Source organism: Argentina anserina, chromosome 2 (assembly GCF_933775445.1).
Source record: "Argentina anserina chromosome 2, drPotAnse1.1, whole genome shotgun sequence".
Taxonomy (NCBI): domain Eukaryota; kingdom Viridiplantae; phylum Streptophyta; class Magnoliopsida; order Rosales; family Rosaceae; genus Argentina; species Argentina anserina.
Window position 1 is genome coordinate 17,777,685 of NC_065873.1, and position 13,339 is coordinate 17,791,023.

General features: G+C 36.4%; 2 protein-coding genes across 2 annotated transcripts; both read left to right on the plus strand.

Annotated features, from left to right (window-relative positions):
• The first annotated feature begins 3,087 nt into the window (after positions 1 to 3,087).
• Positions 3,088 to 11,014, plus strand: LOC126785445 (sterol 3-beta-glucosyltransferase UGT80A2). The gene is made up of 14 exons (XM_050511142.1): positions 3,088 to 3,504; positions 3,749 to 3,945; positions 4,974 to 5,213; positions 5,421 to 5,532; positions 5,893 to 6,063; positions 6,378 to 6,441; positions 6,548 to 6,605; positions 7,807 to 7,984; positions 8,465 to 8,595; positions 9,130 to 9,232; positions 9,318 to 9,394; positions 9,969 to 10,016; positions 10,105 to 10,254; positions 10,627 to 11,014. Exons 1-14 carry the CDS (start codon positions 3,348 to 3,350, stop codon positions 10,792 to 10,794), a joined length of 1,854 nt encoding a protein of 617 aa, XP_050367099.1. The 5' UTR covers positions 3,088 to 3,347; the 3' UTR covers positions 10,795 to 11,014.
• A 1,415-nt stretch (positions 11,015 to 12,429) lies between these two features.
• LOC126785460 (protein LATE FLOWERING) lies at positions 12,430 to 13,133 on the plus strand. Its single transcript, XM_050511159.1, has one exon. The coding sequence runs from the start codon at positions 12,525 to 12,527 to the stop codon at positions 13,131 to 13,133; it is 609 nt and encodes a 202-aa protein (XP_050367116.1). The 5' UTR covers positions 12,430 to 12,524.
• The last annotated feature ends 206 nt before the right edge of the window (positions 13,134 to 13,339 follow it).

Sequence of the window (13,339 nt, forward strand, 5' to 3'; positions counted from 1 at the left end):
TATGCACTACAATGATTCTGAAAAGCAAGAATTTTCAGTTCATCGAGTTTTTCAAGATATTCAATCCCAAGATCGAAACGCATTATCATACCGCTAATGAATTAAAGAAAAAATATATATATAACATAAATTGAGCAACTTGTGAAATTAACGTGGTAAGCATCCATTACTCAAACATGTACTTGTTTAATTTTATACTACTGTCAAAATAATAATTTAGAAAATGACAATTTCATACTAATTTAATACTCTAATTGCCAATTTCAATGACAAAATTTAAAACATAACCATTTCAAAACAAGGTAAACTAGAATTTGCCCGATTAGTACAAAAACCATAGTTTTAAGACTATTTTACCCCATCTATCTAAACACTCATTTATAGAGAAAGTTGACGAAAGATGACACTTTACCGGAGTCGGACTCCAGTCAACGTCGCCGGACTTCGGCCACCAATTGCCTGACTCTGGCCACTAGTTGCCAAAAAAAATTACTGACACCTAATAATCCCTAATAACAAATTACTGACACCTAGTAACCCTCTAATAACAAATTACTGACACACAGTAACCTGCAATAACAAATTACTGATATTCAGTAATCATTAATAACAAATTATTGACACTCAATAACCCTCATTAACAAATTACTGACACCTGGTAATCCTCCAATAATAAATTACTGACACCCAGTAACCAGCAAATAACAAATTACTAATACACAGCCCTAATAACAAATTACTAATACCCAATAAACATGTTACTGACCCTAATAAAATGATTACTACCCCTCAATAAGCTACAAGAACAAAACCATGAAGTGATGATTTAGAAGAAGGATTCAATTACATGAAATAAGCAACATGAACAAAACGTTCCATTATTCCTTTACTATAAAGACGAATCAAGTGACAAATCAAGATGATGGTGTTGAAAGAAATTAAATTACCAAAAGGTCCAATGAATCAAGTTAACTATTTTCCTTCTAGGCTTCCTTATGTGCCTAAGAAATGATAAACAATTCAAGCATGTAAAGATGAGTCATCACTTCACTAACAAAAGGATTGGGGTATAAAGACTCACAAGACTTTGGCACAAATAAATTCCATGATTTAATTATTGATTTCCTCCTCAACCTTCCTAATTAAGGTGCTAAGCCATCAAAGCAAAACCACTTTGCATAAGCTTTATAATCTCTAATCCAAACTACAACACTGATTTCTCTTACCTCCACCTTCTTTTTCTCCCACTTCACTCCCCAGATTTGAGACAACCTTTAACTGAGACCTCGACCTTGACATCTCCGTCAAATATTGCAATTGCAAAGCTCCTGATAGGAGCACTTTTGCGACGTTCTTAACATGTTTTTACCTCCAGTTATACTTTTCTTAGCTCTTATTGTTGTAGTATTGAGTCATTTAGGCGAGTTAGGAGTCTATGGTGACGTTGGTTGCATTTTTGTGCTAAAACAGGTTGAAAAACATAGAAATTATCGAGAGTCCTATTTAGAGTAGGATTCCTTGTGTAACTAGGAAACCTAGTTAAATTGGGAGTCTTCATTAATTGACATTTCTATAACATTTGTGATAATTTGAGAATCCTATTTGTATTAGGAGTTATTTTTAGATTAGGAAACGTACTATTTAGGAAAGTCCTACTTGAACTGAACATGTGAGATATAGATTGATTATAATATGACATACATGTTTGGTTAGTTTAATGTCAATAATAACCTATGAGTTTTTGAGCCTATATGTACTTCCTTCATAAGATATAATAAGAAATTTCGTGGTTGTTTTTTGAACCTCATTATTCTTTGCATATTTAGTAACTATATGTCATAGCTTTTAATGGACTCTAGAATTTACTATAACTCACTTTTATGATTGTTGAAACTTTTAAGTCATAAAATGCTCTGACTTTGAAAGGGATTTATAGATCATTTCTAATAATACCACCACTTTTGCCAAACAACCATGTGTCTCTATATGTGACATGTTTGGGACCCCTTAGTTGAACCTCATTTGAGCCTACATTGAACCTTTTCTTCATTACCTATATTATCTTCATGCTTAGTGTAGTAACTTCTACCTTGTCTTATAGACTTGGCAGAACTCTTTTTGAGATGATGTATGAAATAAGTGTGGGGTAAAAGACATATGAAATAGATAAAAAGCTTTTAAGAAAGTGACGAAAAAAAATGAAGGAAATTGAAAAAAAAATGTTATATTGTCTTCTGTTTGTGATTTGGAATTGAGTTGTAATTGAAGGTTTAAAAATATTCATTTGACAATTGTCTATTATCACTTTGTGTATAAAATGATGATTGTGTCCAACTTGTTAATATTTGGCCATTGATGGTGTTTGGTGTCATAAGGGTATAATGCGTGAAATTAATGTAAAAATATATATAATGTCTAGAATACTGAAAATACATAAGTTCTTAATCCTTAGAAATGTTCAACAATATTGATCTAATGATCTTAGCCTCTTAGAAAAAAAAAGAAATACAATTAAACAACAATGAAACACAATTCACCAACCCTTTGGAAAATAAGAAGAACAATTCAAACAACATGAATGCATTCTTGCAAGCCTAACCCTCAGGGCTCATCAAATTCTTCTTCTCCATATCATTTAAGTACTTTTTTTGTATCCGAATCAAACTCAAAATCCAGAACATAAAAAAAAACACATAGCCGCCCAAGATCCGCCAGGATCCACCAAGCCGCATAACACCGCCGTTTAGCACAAAATTTCGGCGGCCATGGGTCTTCGGGCGCCTAGGGGGCGATTTTTAGAACCTTGCACAACACTAAGACACTTACTTGCACACATAATAAATCTAAACTCACACAACACTATCCTAAAATATAAAATACTCTATGTAGCGAAAATAGAAGAAAAATCGACTTGTAGAAGGAAAAATTCCCTTAAAAAAAAACCTCAACACATTCCTATTATAGAATCATTACAATGGCAAAGAAAAACCTGACGTATCGGTATGTCGGAAATTGAAAGAAAAATGAAAAGAGAAAGAATACAAACAGCGCGGGGAGGCGGAAATACAGGTCAGGCGAAACAGTTGCGTACGTGTCTCGCAGTGAATGATTCATACGCACACCACCACCACTCCCACCATCCGCTTTTATCGAACGTGCCCTTCTCTTCCGGACAAACAACCACCGAATCCAATTCCCCCTCTCTCTTCTTCTTCTCCGATTCTCTCTCTCTCTTAATTCTCAGTTCTCTAAATTCGAATCTCTCAGAATCCAAGGCCACTATCTATCTTTCTTCGCCGATCTGGATCAGGGCCGGTCCCGAGTGTCGTCCGCAGCAGCCGGCGGTGATGGCGGAGCTTCCTCCGAACAATCGCCGGAGCAGTTCCGAGAGTTCTGTGGAAGTCTTGCCGGGAATTGAGCGGGAAATTGACGACGGGAGTGGCCGGAAAAGTATTGAGTTGGAGAACGGAGCGGCCAGTGTCGGCGGCGGCGGTATCTCTACAGGTCTGTGTAATTCGGTTGAGATTTTGGTATAATTACACGAGGTTGCGTATTTAGGAAGTAATTAAGTTCAGTCCTGCTTTTGACTAGTTGCTGCTGCATTTTGCAGGGACTGGTTAGAAGTTACTGCTTTTGTTATGTGCTCTGTTTTTTGAAGTAGCCAGACTGTAATTCTGTAATTTGGAGTATCGGAGTATTGGTGTAGTTTCGGTAAGGTGTTGCATTGATGATTAGTATGGATTTACAGGGAATTCAGGGAGTTCTGACTTTAGCTTTTCGAAAGAGAGTGCGTTACCGGTGGAGATATCACCAACTAATGAAAGGCCAGTACAACAGGCAGTTCCGGTAAAGTTGGAGAGATCGAAAACGGAGAGCACCAGACCTAATGTAAAGTTGAAAGATGCGGCAAAGATTTTTGACGACAAAACTCCAGTCCAGCAGAAGGTGCTACTCATCTAATTGATATCTTTTATTTCTTGCATCAAGCTAAAGCTTGACGGACATTTTTGTAAAGGTTTTTTTCAAATCATGGAAATGTGGAAATTTACTTAAGAATGATGATTTTGTCGCCGCACACTAGATCTAGGATTGTATGATTAGCTAACGTAGGAGTTGCCATACCATTTTATTACATTTGTATGGCTGGTTCTGACAAAAGAAGCAGCTCATAAACCATGATTAGGGAAAACGAATACCTGAATCAGATCTTTTTAGATTTAGAATAATATATGATAGGTACTAGTTTAAAGCAGCATAAACAAGAGAGGGGAAAGAGGTCATTAGACCCAATTATATCCGTTCACACCATTATGATAGTCAGTCTTTATAGAAGGAGAAGGATGCATAGGAGATACCATGGGGGGCTATGCCTCTGCAAGTGTTACCTGAACCTGTAAAAATGTGTGTGCCCCCTTGTTATATATCATTTGAGGGGATTGAAAGGTGACCCCCCTTAGCTAGTGGCCAGAAAAGAATGAACAGAGGGGCCATTGTATTCTCTTGGTCATGTTATGGGCTTCTACATGTAGATTTGATTAATTTTAATCACTCTATTATTTTTTTATTTTTGTATACTAGTATTTGAGTTCTATTGTTGTACCAAGATGCGATCCAGAAATGAATTTGATTTGTTTTATAAATTGATTGATTCGTCTTTGGTCTTGTATGAGATATGTGACTAATTAAATAGGTTGCCATAGTTTTGTTTACATATATATATACAGTAAATTTGATTATATATAATGCATTTATATGGTCTTTCTGATCCGTGGTGCACCTAACCTCTTGGTTAACTTGATAGAGGCCATTCCTGTATATCATTTTGTTGGTGCATCTAACCTTTAGGAAATCAGATAACATGTGAGAAGCCATTCTGTTATCTTATTTAATCCACACCAATCCTAGATATATTCAACAGTGTCTTGAATTCTGCTTATGTTTTCTGTTAATTAACTCGAAGTCCAATTGTGCAGTTAAAGCTGTTAAATAGAATGGCCACTGTGAAAGATGACGGAACGGTAGAATTCGATGTTCCAGGGGATGTTGAAGCTCAATCTTTTGGTATTGGACCCACTGCTAGTTTTACTGGTGTTGCTGATGAGCCTCTTGATGCAACAGACCTCCAATACATGCCACCAATGCAAATAGTAATGCTTATTGTTGGAACGCGTGGAGATGTGCAACCCTTTATTGCAATTGGCAAACGCTTGCAGGTCAGACAATTTATCTCATATTCATGAAGCATATTCTTATCCTGAAATATTATATAAAATCATGAAACATGGTTAACATGTGAGTTTTCTTAGTCTTATGAGCTTGTTAAACGGAATTCGAACATATGGATTTTGATTTTACAACAGAGCTAGTTCAAACTGATTATTTGAGTTATCCAATTTGTTTATAAGATCATTTTTGTGCAGGACTATGGCCATCGTGTAAGACTAGCTACTCATTCAAATTTTAAAGAGTTTGTTTCGACTGCTGGTTTGGAGTTCTACCCATTAGGCGGTGATCCAAAAATTCTTGCTGGCTGTATGTACCAAAGAAACTCATCTGTTTAGTTTCTTAAATGACCTTGAGTGACTGATTTGCTTGGGGTTTTAAAGTGACCTTTGATGCCTTTACTTAAATGGACATGGCTCATCCTGCGCATTGGTTTAACATTCATAATGTAATTTTTGCACATGAGTTCAAATGTGAGAAATTTCGCACGGTTGAAAGTGATTAATTCTGGCAATAAGGTGTTTTGTTTTGAATAACTTTTTAGTACAAATCTCGAGTATGATTGCCTTGCTACTTGAAATGTTTGTCAAGCTGATTACTCCACCATTCGTTTTCATATAACTAATTACTCGTTTCTTTTTCTTTTTCTTGTTCTGTTTCCTTGAACAGATATGGTTAAAAATAAAGGCTTCTTGCCGTCAGGGCCTTCTGATATTCCTATTCAGCGTAACCAAATGAAGGAAATTATATATTCCTTACTTCCAGCTTGCAAAGAGCCTGATGTAGATTCCGGTATCCCCTTTAAAGCGGATGCTATAATTGCAAATCCCCCAGCATACGGTTAGCTTTCTACTATGTCTATCAGATTCCAAGTATTACTAGTTTTTTTTTTTCTGGTTGTGAAATTCTTGGTGACTGTATTTGGGCTGGGAATAGTGATCAATGATTCCCTGATAGACAATGTTTCCATCAGTTTCTATCTCTAGAAGAGCCTGTAGGTTGGCTGCAACTCCGACTTCCAAGACTCTTTCATGGATTTTTTATTGCATTCAGTTATATTAGATAAAGAGAACTTTAACTTGCAATTGCTTTGATTTGTCTATATTTTTTTATCCGACTATATTTTGCCACTAACCCGATGTATGCTTCTTCAGGGCATACTCATGTAGCAGAGGCACTTAAAATACCTGTTCATATATTTTTTACAATGCCTTGGACGTAAGTCTTGTCTGGGTAATGTTATCTGTCTGAAATGTATCTTTCTTGCACTTTCTTAATGGTGTGTCTGGTTTTTACTGTTTTGAATACGTTCTTTTCCCACCAGGTCAACAAGTGAATTTCCACATCCGTTGTCCCGTGTCAAGCAACAGACTGGATATAGAGTGAGTTCTCTGAATTTTAAGGCATAAATGCCGATTTGCACCCCAAATTTGGCTGAAATTGTCAATTTGCACCCCGAACTTGCATTTGAGTCAATTTACCTCCTAAACTTGGTAAAAATTGCCGATTTACACCCCGAACTTGTATTTGAGTCAATTTACCTCCTAAACTTGGTAAAAATTGCCGATTTGCACCCATCCGTTAAATTTAACTGTTTCTATCCAATTTTGTGTTACATGTCATGCACATGAGGGGTAATGTTGTCATTTTCTATTTATATTTTTCTTAAAAACAAATAAAAATATTCTTTCAAATGAGGATTATTTTGTTAATCAAATTATTTATTTACATCTTTTTTCTACCTACTTACCCTACTTTGAATTATATATTCAATATACTCACTCATTCAAATATAGTGTGTTGTGTATAAATATATTTTTATATGTACACATTGTTGGAGGATGAACAAAACGAGAATAATAACGACGTAATAGAACATAGCGTAACCGTTTATTGATTGATAATGAGGCTAATATATATGCATTACATAATCACAATCTCGTAGGATTCAGAGTCCTAATCTATTACAGAGATGCGAATCTATCTCTAACAGGAAACCTAATAAGGCTAAAACACACACAATGATAGAATAATAATTCTCTCGAAACATACATTTATTTTTAATTTTCAATGTATTTATTTATTTATATTTTTTTATAATATCTTTTAACATACCATATCACATAAAATAATAAATATATAAATCATTAACATGTTTCGCAAAAACAAACATTGTAGCAAGTGTTCCTCTTAAGTAATTTTATTAATTTATTTCATTATTTAATATGAATAAATATAAATAGAAAATGACAACATTACCCCTCATGTGCATGACATGTGACGCAAAATTGGATAGAAACAGTTAAATTTAACGGATGGGGTGCAAATCGGCAATTTTTACCAAGTTTAGGAGGTAAATTGACTCAAATACAAGTTCGGGGTGTAAATCGGCAATTTTTACCAAGTTTAGGAGGTAAATTGACTCAAATGCAAGTTCGGGGTGCAAATTGACAATTTCAGCCAAGTTTAGGGTGCAAATCGGTATTTATGCCGAATTTTAACCTTTCCTAATTTCTGCTGTCTTGAAAATTTTATTAATTTTACAGTTTTTTTTGTAACTTTTTGGTCTATGCAAATTTTCAGCTATCGTATCAAATTGTTGACTCCTTAATATGGCTTGGAATACGGGACATGATAAATGATGTTCGGAAGAAAAGATTGAAATTACGACCCGTCACATATTTAAGTGGTTCACAAGGCTCTGAGTCTGATGTTCCCCATGGATACATATGGAGTCCCCACCTTGTTCCTAAACCAAAAGGTACTTCACAATGTTCTACCCTGTTTTAATCTTGTTGAGTCCCTTGGGTGATGAGGCACAGCGTATCTGAAAAACTGGCTAGGTTTTAAAGAATTCTGCCCGAGGGGCGTCATTGGACCATGCTATCCAGGATTGTCCACAACAGGACAACAGGATATATCCCTCGTTTAATTTAAAAGAAAAGGAAAAACAAATAATTTGTCAAAACTTAACTCGATATAGGTGTTTGTTCTCAAATGGATATATTTTCATTAGTAACTGATTAAAAGTGTTTCCTTTTAAGTTGATATTTACGGTTGATGTCCTCAAATACCATCTTAATGTTTCATAGTTGACAAAAGGAAAGACTGGGTTATGAAAACTTATTCCTTTGATTCATATATTTTTTTTATTATGAGCATTTTTCACTCAAGGAAGCATATGCTTAGCAAGTATGCCAGTGTCTGATGTATTTCCTACTTGATAACATTTGGTTTGTAGATTGGGGCCCTAAGGTTGATGTGGTGGGATTTTGCTTCCTTGATCTTGCATCAAATTATGAACCTCCAGAGCCACTAGTGAAATGGCTTGAAGCTGGTGACAAGCCTATATACATTGGATTTGGTAGCCTTGTAAGTTCCTTATTTTTTCTTATTGTATTTATGAGAGAGTGGACTTGCTTAAAAAAAAAAAACTATATTCCTAACTTTAATTAATTGGACTGTATAGTCAAACAATGAACTTGTTTTCACCAAGTTTTTTGAGAAATGCTTTCTGGAAATCAACCTGCAAACAACTTGTTCCATCAACACTCACAGACCGTATATTCCTTTACCTGTTGTTTAGTGTTCCCTTCACTTTCTCGACCATATCATCCTGGCTCTAACTGGAATAGTGCAAACCACACCAAAAAAAAAACATTAATTTTTTCATCTTTTTAAATCTGTTGCAGCCCCCATATCATTCGGTTGAATAATCAAAGTTTGATAATCTACATCTTTTTTCCATTTTCTTTAATCTTCGGTTTCTCCCTTAGCTTTGGTCTTTACCAATCCTCATAGTCACCTTTTATGGTTTCAGACTCCTCAAATTGCTGTATTACCGAGTTGTATTTTGGTATCAAAGTTTTGGTTTTAATTTTCTGCTAATCTGCTCTTTCTTTTCAGCCTGTTCAAGAGCCAGAGAAAATGACCCAAATAATTGTTGAAGCATTAGAAAAGACAGGACAGAGAGGCATCATCAACAAGGGCTGGGGTGGCCTTGGAAATTGTAAGTTCTTTCGTTTTTCCCTTTCCCTAGCCTAAATATCCTTTGGAATGTACTGATTGACATCACTTTATTTTTCTCTTCTAAGTGGCTGAACCAAAGGAATCCATATACTTGTTGGACAACTGCCCTCATGATTGGCTGTTTCTACAGTGCAAGGCAGTGGTGAGGCTAGCTTTCCCTTTTTCTTTTGTTATCTAACCTTTCTATTGTTTGTAACCTTAGTCGATGATAAATGTATTTAGATCTTAATTACCTGGTGGTTCACTTCTGTTTTGATTGATAGTTAGATTGTTCTGATGATATATCCGTTATTTTGGGAATATATCATCGATTCCATTAGTCTTCGTTAATGGCAATAAGGCTTATCAGTCTTTTGGAATATTTCATTGATTACATTAGTCTTCATTAATGGCAATAAGGAGCAGGGGAGCATATTGAAGATTATTAGGAATTGATTCCAACTTTATAACAGCTAAGTTGAAATCGTATGATTACTAGTACTTGAAATAAATAGGAAAGTATCTTGTTAAACACATTCTATGAAGACCTTCCTATGATTTATTGAAGATTTGTATTACTAGATACATGTATGTGAAATTTTTCGACTAATCGATAGGTGGATGTGAAATGGTTATAATAGCAGTCTTGCCCACATTAAATTCATGACATTCAACTCTTTAGTTCACATAATATTAAAATGGATATTGGACAGTTATAGTTTTTTGCTTCGCTTCAGGTGCATCATGGAGGTGCTGGAACGACGGCTGCTGGTCTCAAAGCTGCAGTAACTGTCTTACATCCCTGTTTTACATGCATAGTAGTTCGAGTTTTGATTTAGTTTATGCCTGTACTCACATTATTTGAAATTTCAGTGTCCAACAACTATTGTTCCTTTCTTTGGAGACCAACCTTTCTGGGGAGAACGAGTGCATGCCAGAAGAGTAGGCCCTGCACCTATTGCAGTTGATGAGTTCTCACTTCCCAAGTTAGTTGGTGCAATAAATTACATGCTTGATCCCAAGGTAATCTGAATTTTTGAGAAACCTGATTTTGTTTGTTAACGAAGCGCATGCCTTATGAGGAAGGGAACTCACCACTCTGATGAATTTGGTGATGGAAGTTATAGAAAAGAAAAATAGGGACTGGAAGAGAGAGTGGGTGACTGAAAGTAGTGGATACTTACCATGTAGCCTGCAGATGAGTTTTTTATGCACAAAAAAAAAAGTGTCAGAATAAAGCCATGCACTAATTTTTAGATTGATGTTTAACGCACACAAGAGTTTGTCAGCATAAAGCCATAAACTACTTTGTAGGTTGATGTTCTCGCTCTTCCACTCTGCTTAATAGGAAGTCTCCCTTTATCATGAAATGAACTTACCCAAGAATTATTCCAGGTGAAGGAGCGCGCTATTGAACTTGCTAAGGATATGGAGAATGAGGATGGTGTGACAGGTGCAGTCATGGCCTTCTTTAAGCATCTTCCTCGGCCAAAGCCTGAGTCTGAGCCAGAAACAGTGTCATCGGGTCTTTTCTCTATAAGTAGATGTTTTGGTTGTTCCTGAGTCATAGTCGTTCTGTTCTTTTAGTTTGTCTCCCACAGTAGCGTGAAAAGAATTCCTTGTTGGTGCCTTGAAAGAAAGGAGAGTTTTGTTGTTGTTAGTTCGTTGATTAATAGTCTTGTTCATAGTCTCATTCCAACTGTAAATATGTAATTATTTACCTTCATATTTGTTCACATTTAACATTCATTCAGAGAAAGCCATGATTTGTGTTGCAACCTTCCCCCAACTATCAGATTATCCATTCTTAAAGCTGATTCAGTATAGTGATCATGAAATAGACAGTACATTTTTGTGAATGGATTCAGGAAACCTTACATCCTCTGGAAAATTATGCATTCACTTCTTACTCGACGTCTCTTGTCTAACTATAGAATGTGGCTGGTCGATGATGTTATCTGTGCTGTCTTGTAAGCTCAATTATTGTTCCTTTTCTGTTAACAGACTCACAGTTTTGTTCCTCCACGGCTTCCAGTTTTCATTATCCAGCAGATGAGTACATAGAGAATGGCATGGATATCTGACACTGCCACAGCGGTTTCGAGCCGCTGAGCGAGCGCCACGTGGAAACTATAGAGAGAGGCAAGTTTTGGATTCTCCTACTGGGCAAGTGACACTGACGTGAAGGTTCAGTGCATGCAAAAAAAAAACAATTTAAAAGAAAATTGGTATAAAAAACTCTACAAGATGGCGGTGCAGCAATTGAGAAGATGAGACTAGTGGCCGTTATACCCATCCCCATTTATACAGAAGCACAGGATTAATGCACACATTGCATCAGAGATTGGAGCCATTTGCAAGTTTGCCATTTCTTTTTTGCATGCAGAAAAAAGATTATGCAATATATATTGGGGCAACCAAAGAGAAGCAGAGATCAGAGTGTGAGTCCAAGCTAGGCCAAGCTGTGGCTTTAGTCCTTAGCTTTTAAGTCACCCAATCCTTCCAGATTGGCCATTGCTATTGCAGAGATATCACATATCTAAAGCTTAGCTCTACTCTGACACTCTGACTTCCATTGATTCTCTTTCTTTCAAATTGATTACCCCTTTTCCTTGAATTAGGTCATTTTTCTCAAACTGTCAAACTATTTAATTACCGAGGAACAGTTGTGGCAGACCTGGTTAGACCAAGAGTTTAATGGGTGATTAATAAAGTCATAGATAATTGATTTTGGGACCTAACTCTTCTGCAAAAGGAAGCTAAACTGCCGATGAAAACGCTTAAATTTTTCTGATTAAAGCAGAGAGATAATAACTAGTTGGGAAGTGAATGCCATCCAATCCCATGAAGCTTTTTTCTTCAAGAGTGATTGGTGGGAACGAAGGGGATGATTTATTGGATTGGGAAGTGGAACCTCTCGCCCCTCCCCTCCCCCTCTCTCACTTATCTCTTCTGTTCCCAAGCCCATACACAGTGTACACTCCCTCTGTGTCAAGCACTCTATTTAATAATTATACTGATCAGAAGACTCTATTCACATTTTCCAACTAGTTCTTCAGAACTTGGCTTCTGAGTTCTGAACTTTCATCTCTGATCACTTGAAAAGCCAAAGCTCCCAACACAGTGCTACAGTTCATCGTTTTGTTTCTTCTTTCATCTGTCACCGTTAGCTGTTCAAACTCACACCACCTTTCTTTTCTACTCTTTTTGAAGGTACCCCTTTAAGTCTAATTTACTCTCTCAAATTACATAATCTATTTGGTTTTCTCATTTGGGATTTTGTTATTGCAGATATGGGAGATGAAGAGAACGTTGTTGCAGCCCAAAATGGTGATGATCAAGCAAGCAACAAAGAAGATGCAGCATCAAGACTATTTCCTTGTTTATTTTGTTCAAGGAAATTCTACAGCTCTCAAGCCTTGGGAGGCCACCAAAACGCTCACAAGAAAGAAAGAACTGCTGCTAGAAAAGCAAAACGCGCTTCTGATCACTATGCATCAGTCAATTATCCAATTTATCCATCTCATATATCACCACCACCAATGGTTTTTGCTCCAAATCATCACGTGGGCCTCTTGCACCCTTCAATGTTCATGACTGCTCATGCTTCCAACCTCAGATACTTCCCCAATCACCAATACTCGGACCGTTTCGGATCAAATGGTGCGCCAAAGTCTGAGAATTTTATGTACCATGGACGGAATACTTGTTTAAGCAATGTTAACAATGGGTACAATAGTCACTGTGAGGAAGACTGGCAGAGGAGCACAAGATGCAACGGTTTTGATGGAGGGTCTTCTCAACATTCATCAATGATAACCAACAATCACAGTAGTCTTGGGGGTAGTAGTGATCATAAGGGCCATGAAGAGCAAAAGCTTGATCTTTCTCTCCATTTGTAGGGAAGTTTTACAGGATTGGTGGCTTTTTTTTTTGTCTGAATAATAATCAAGCATCCAGAGCTTTAGTTAGTCATTTTCAGTTTTCTACCGCCTACTCGCCAAAGGGCCAATTTTCATTGGATTTTGGCTTTCGGCCATTATTAGATACATTTGCTTTACAAGAAGGAAAATATTTGTATCCATACCAGTATGGATGTATGTCCAAA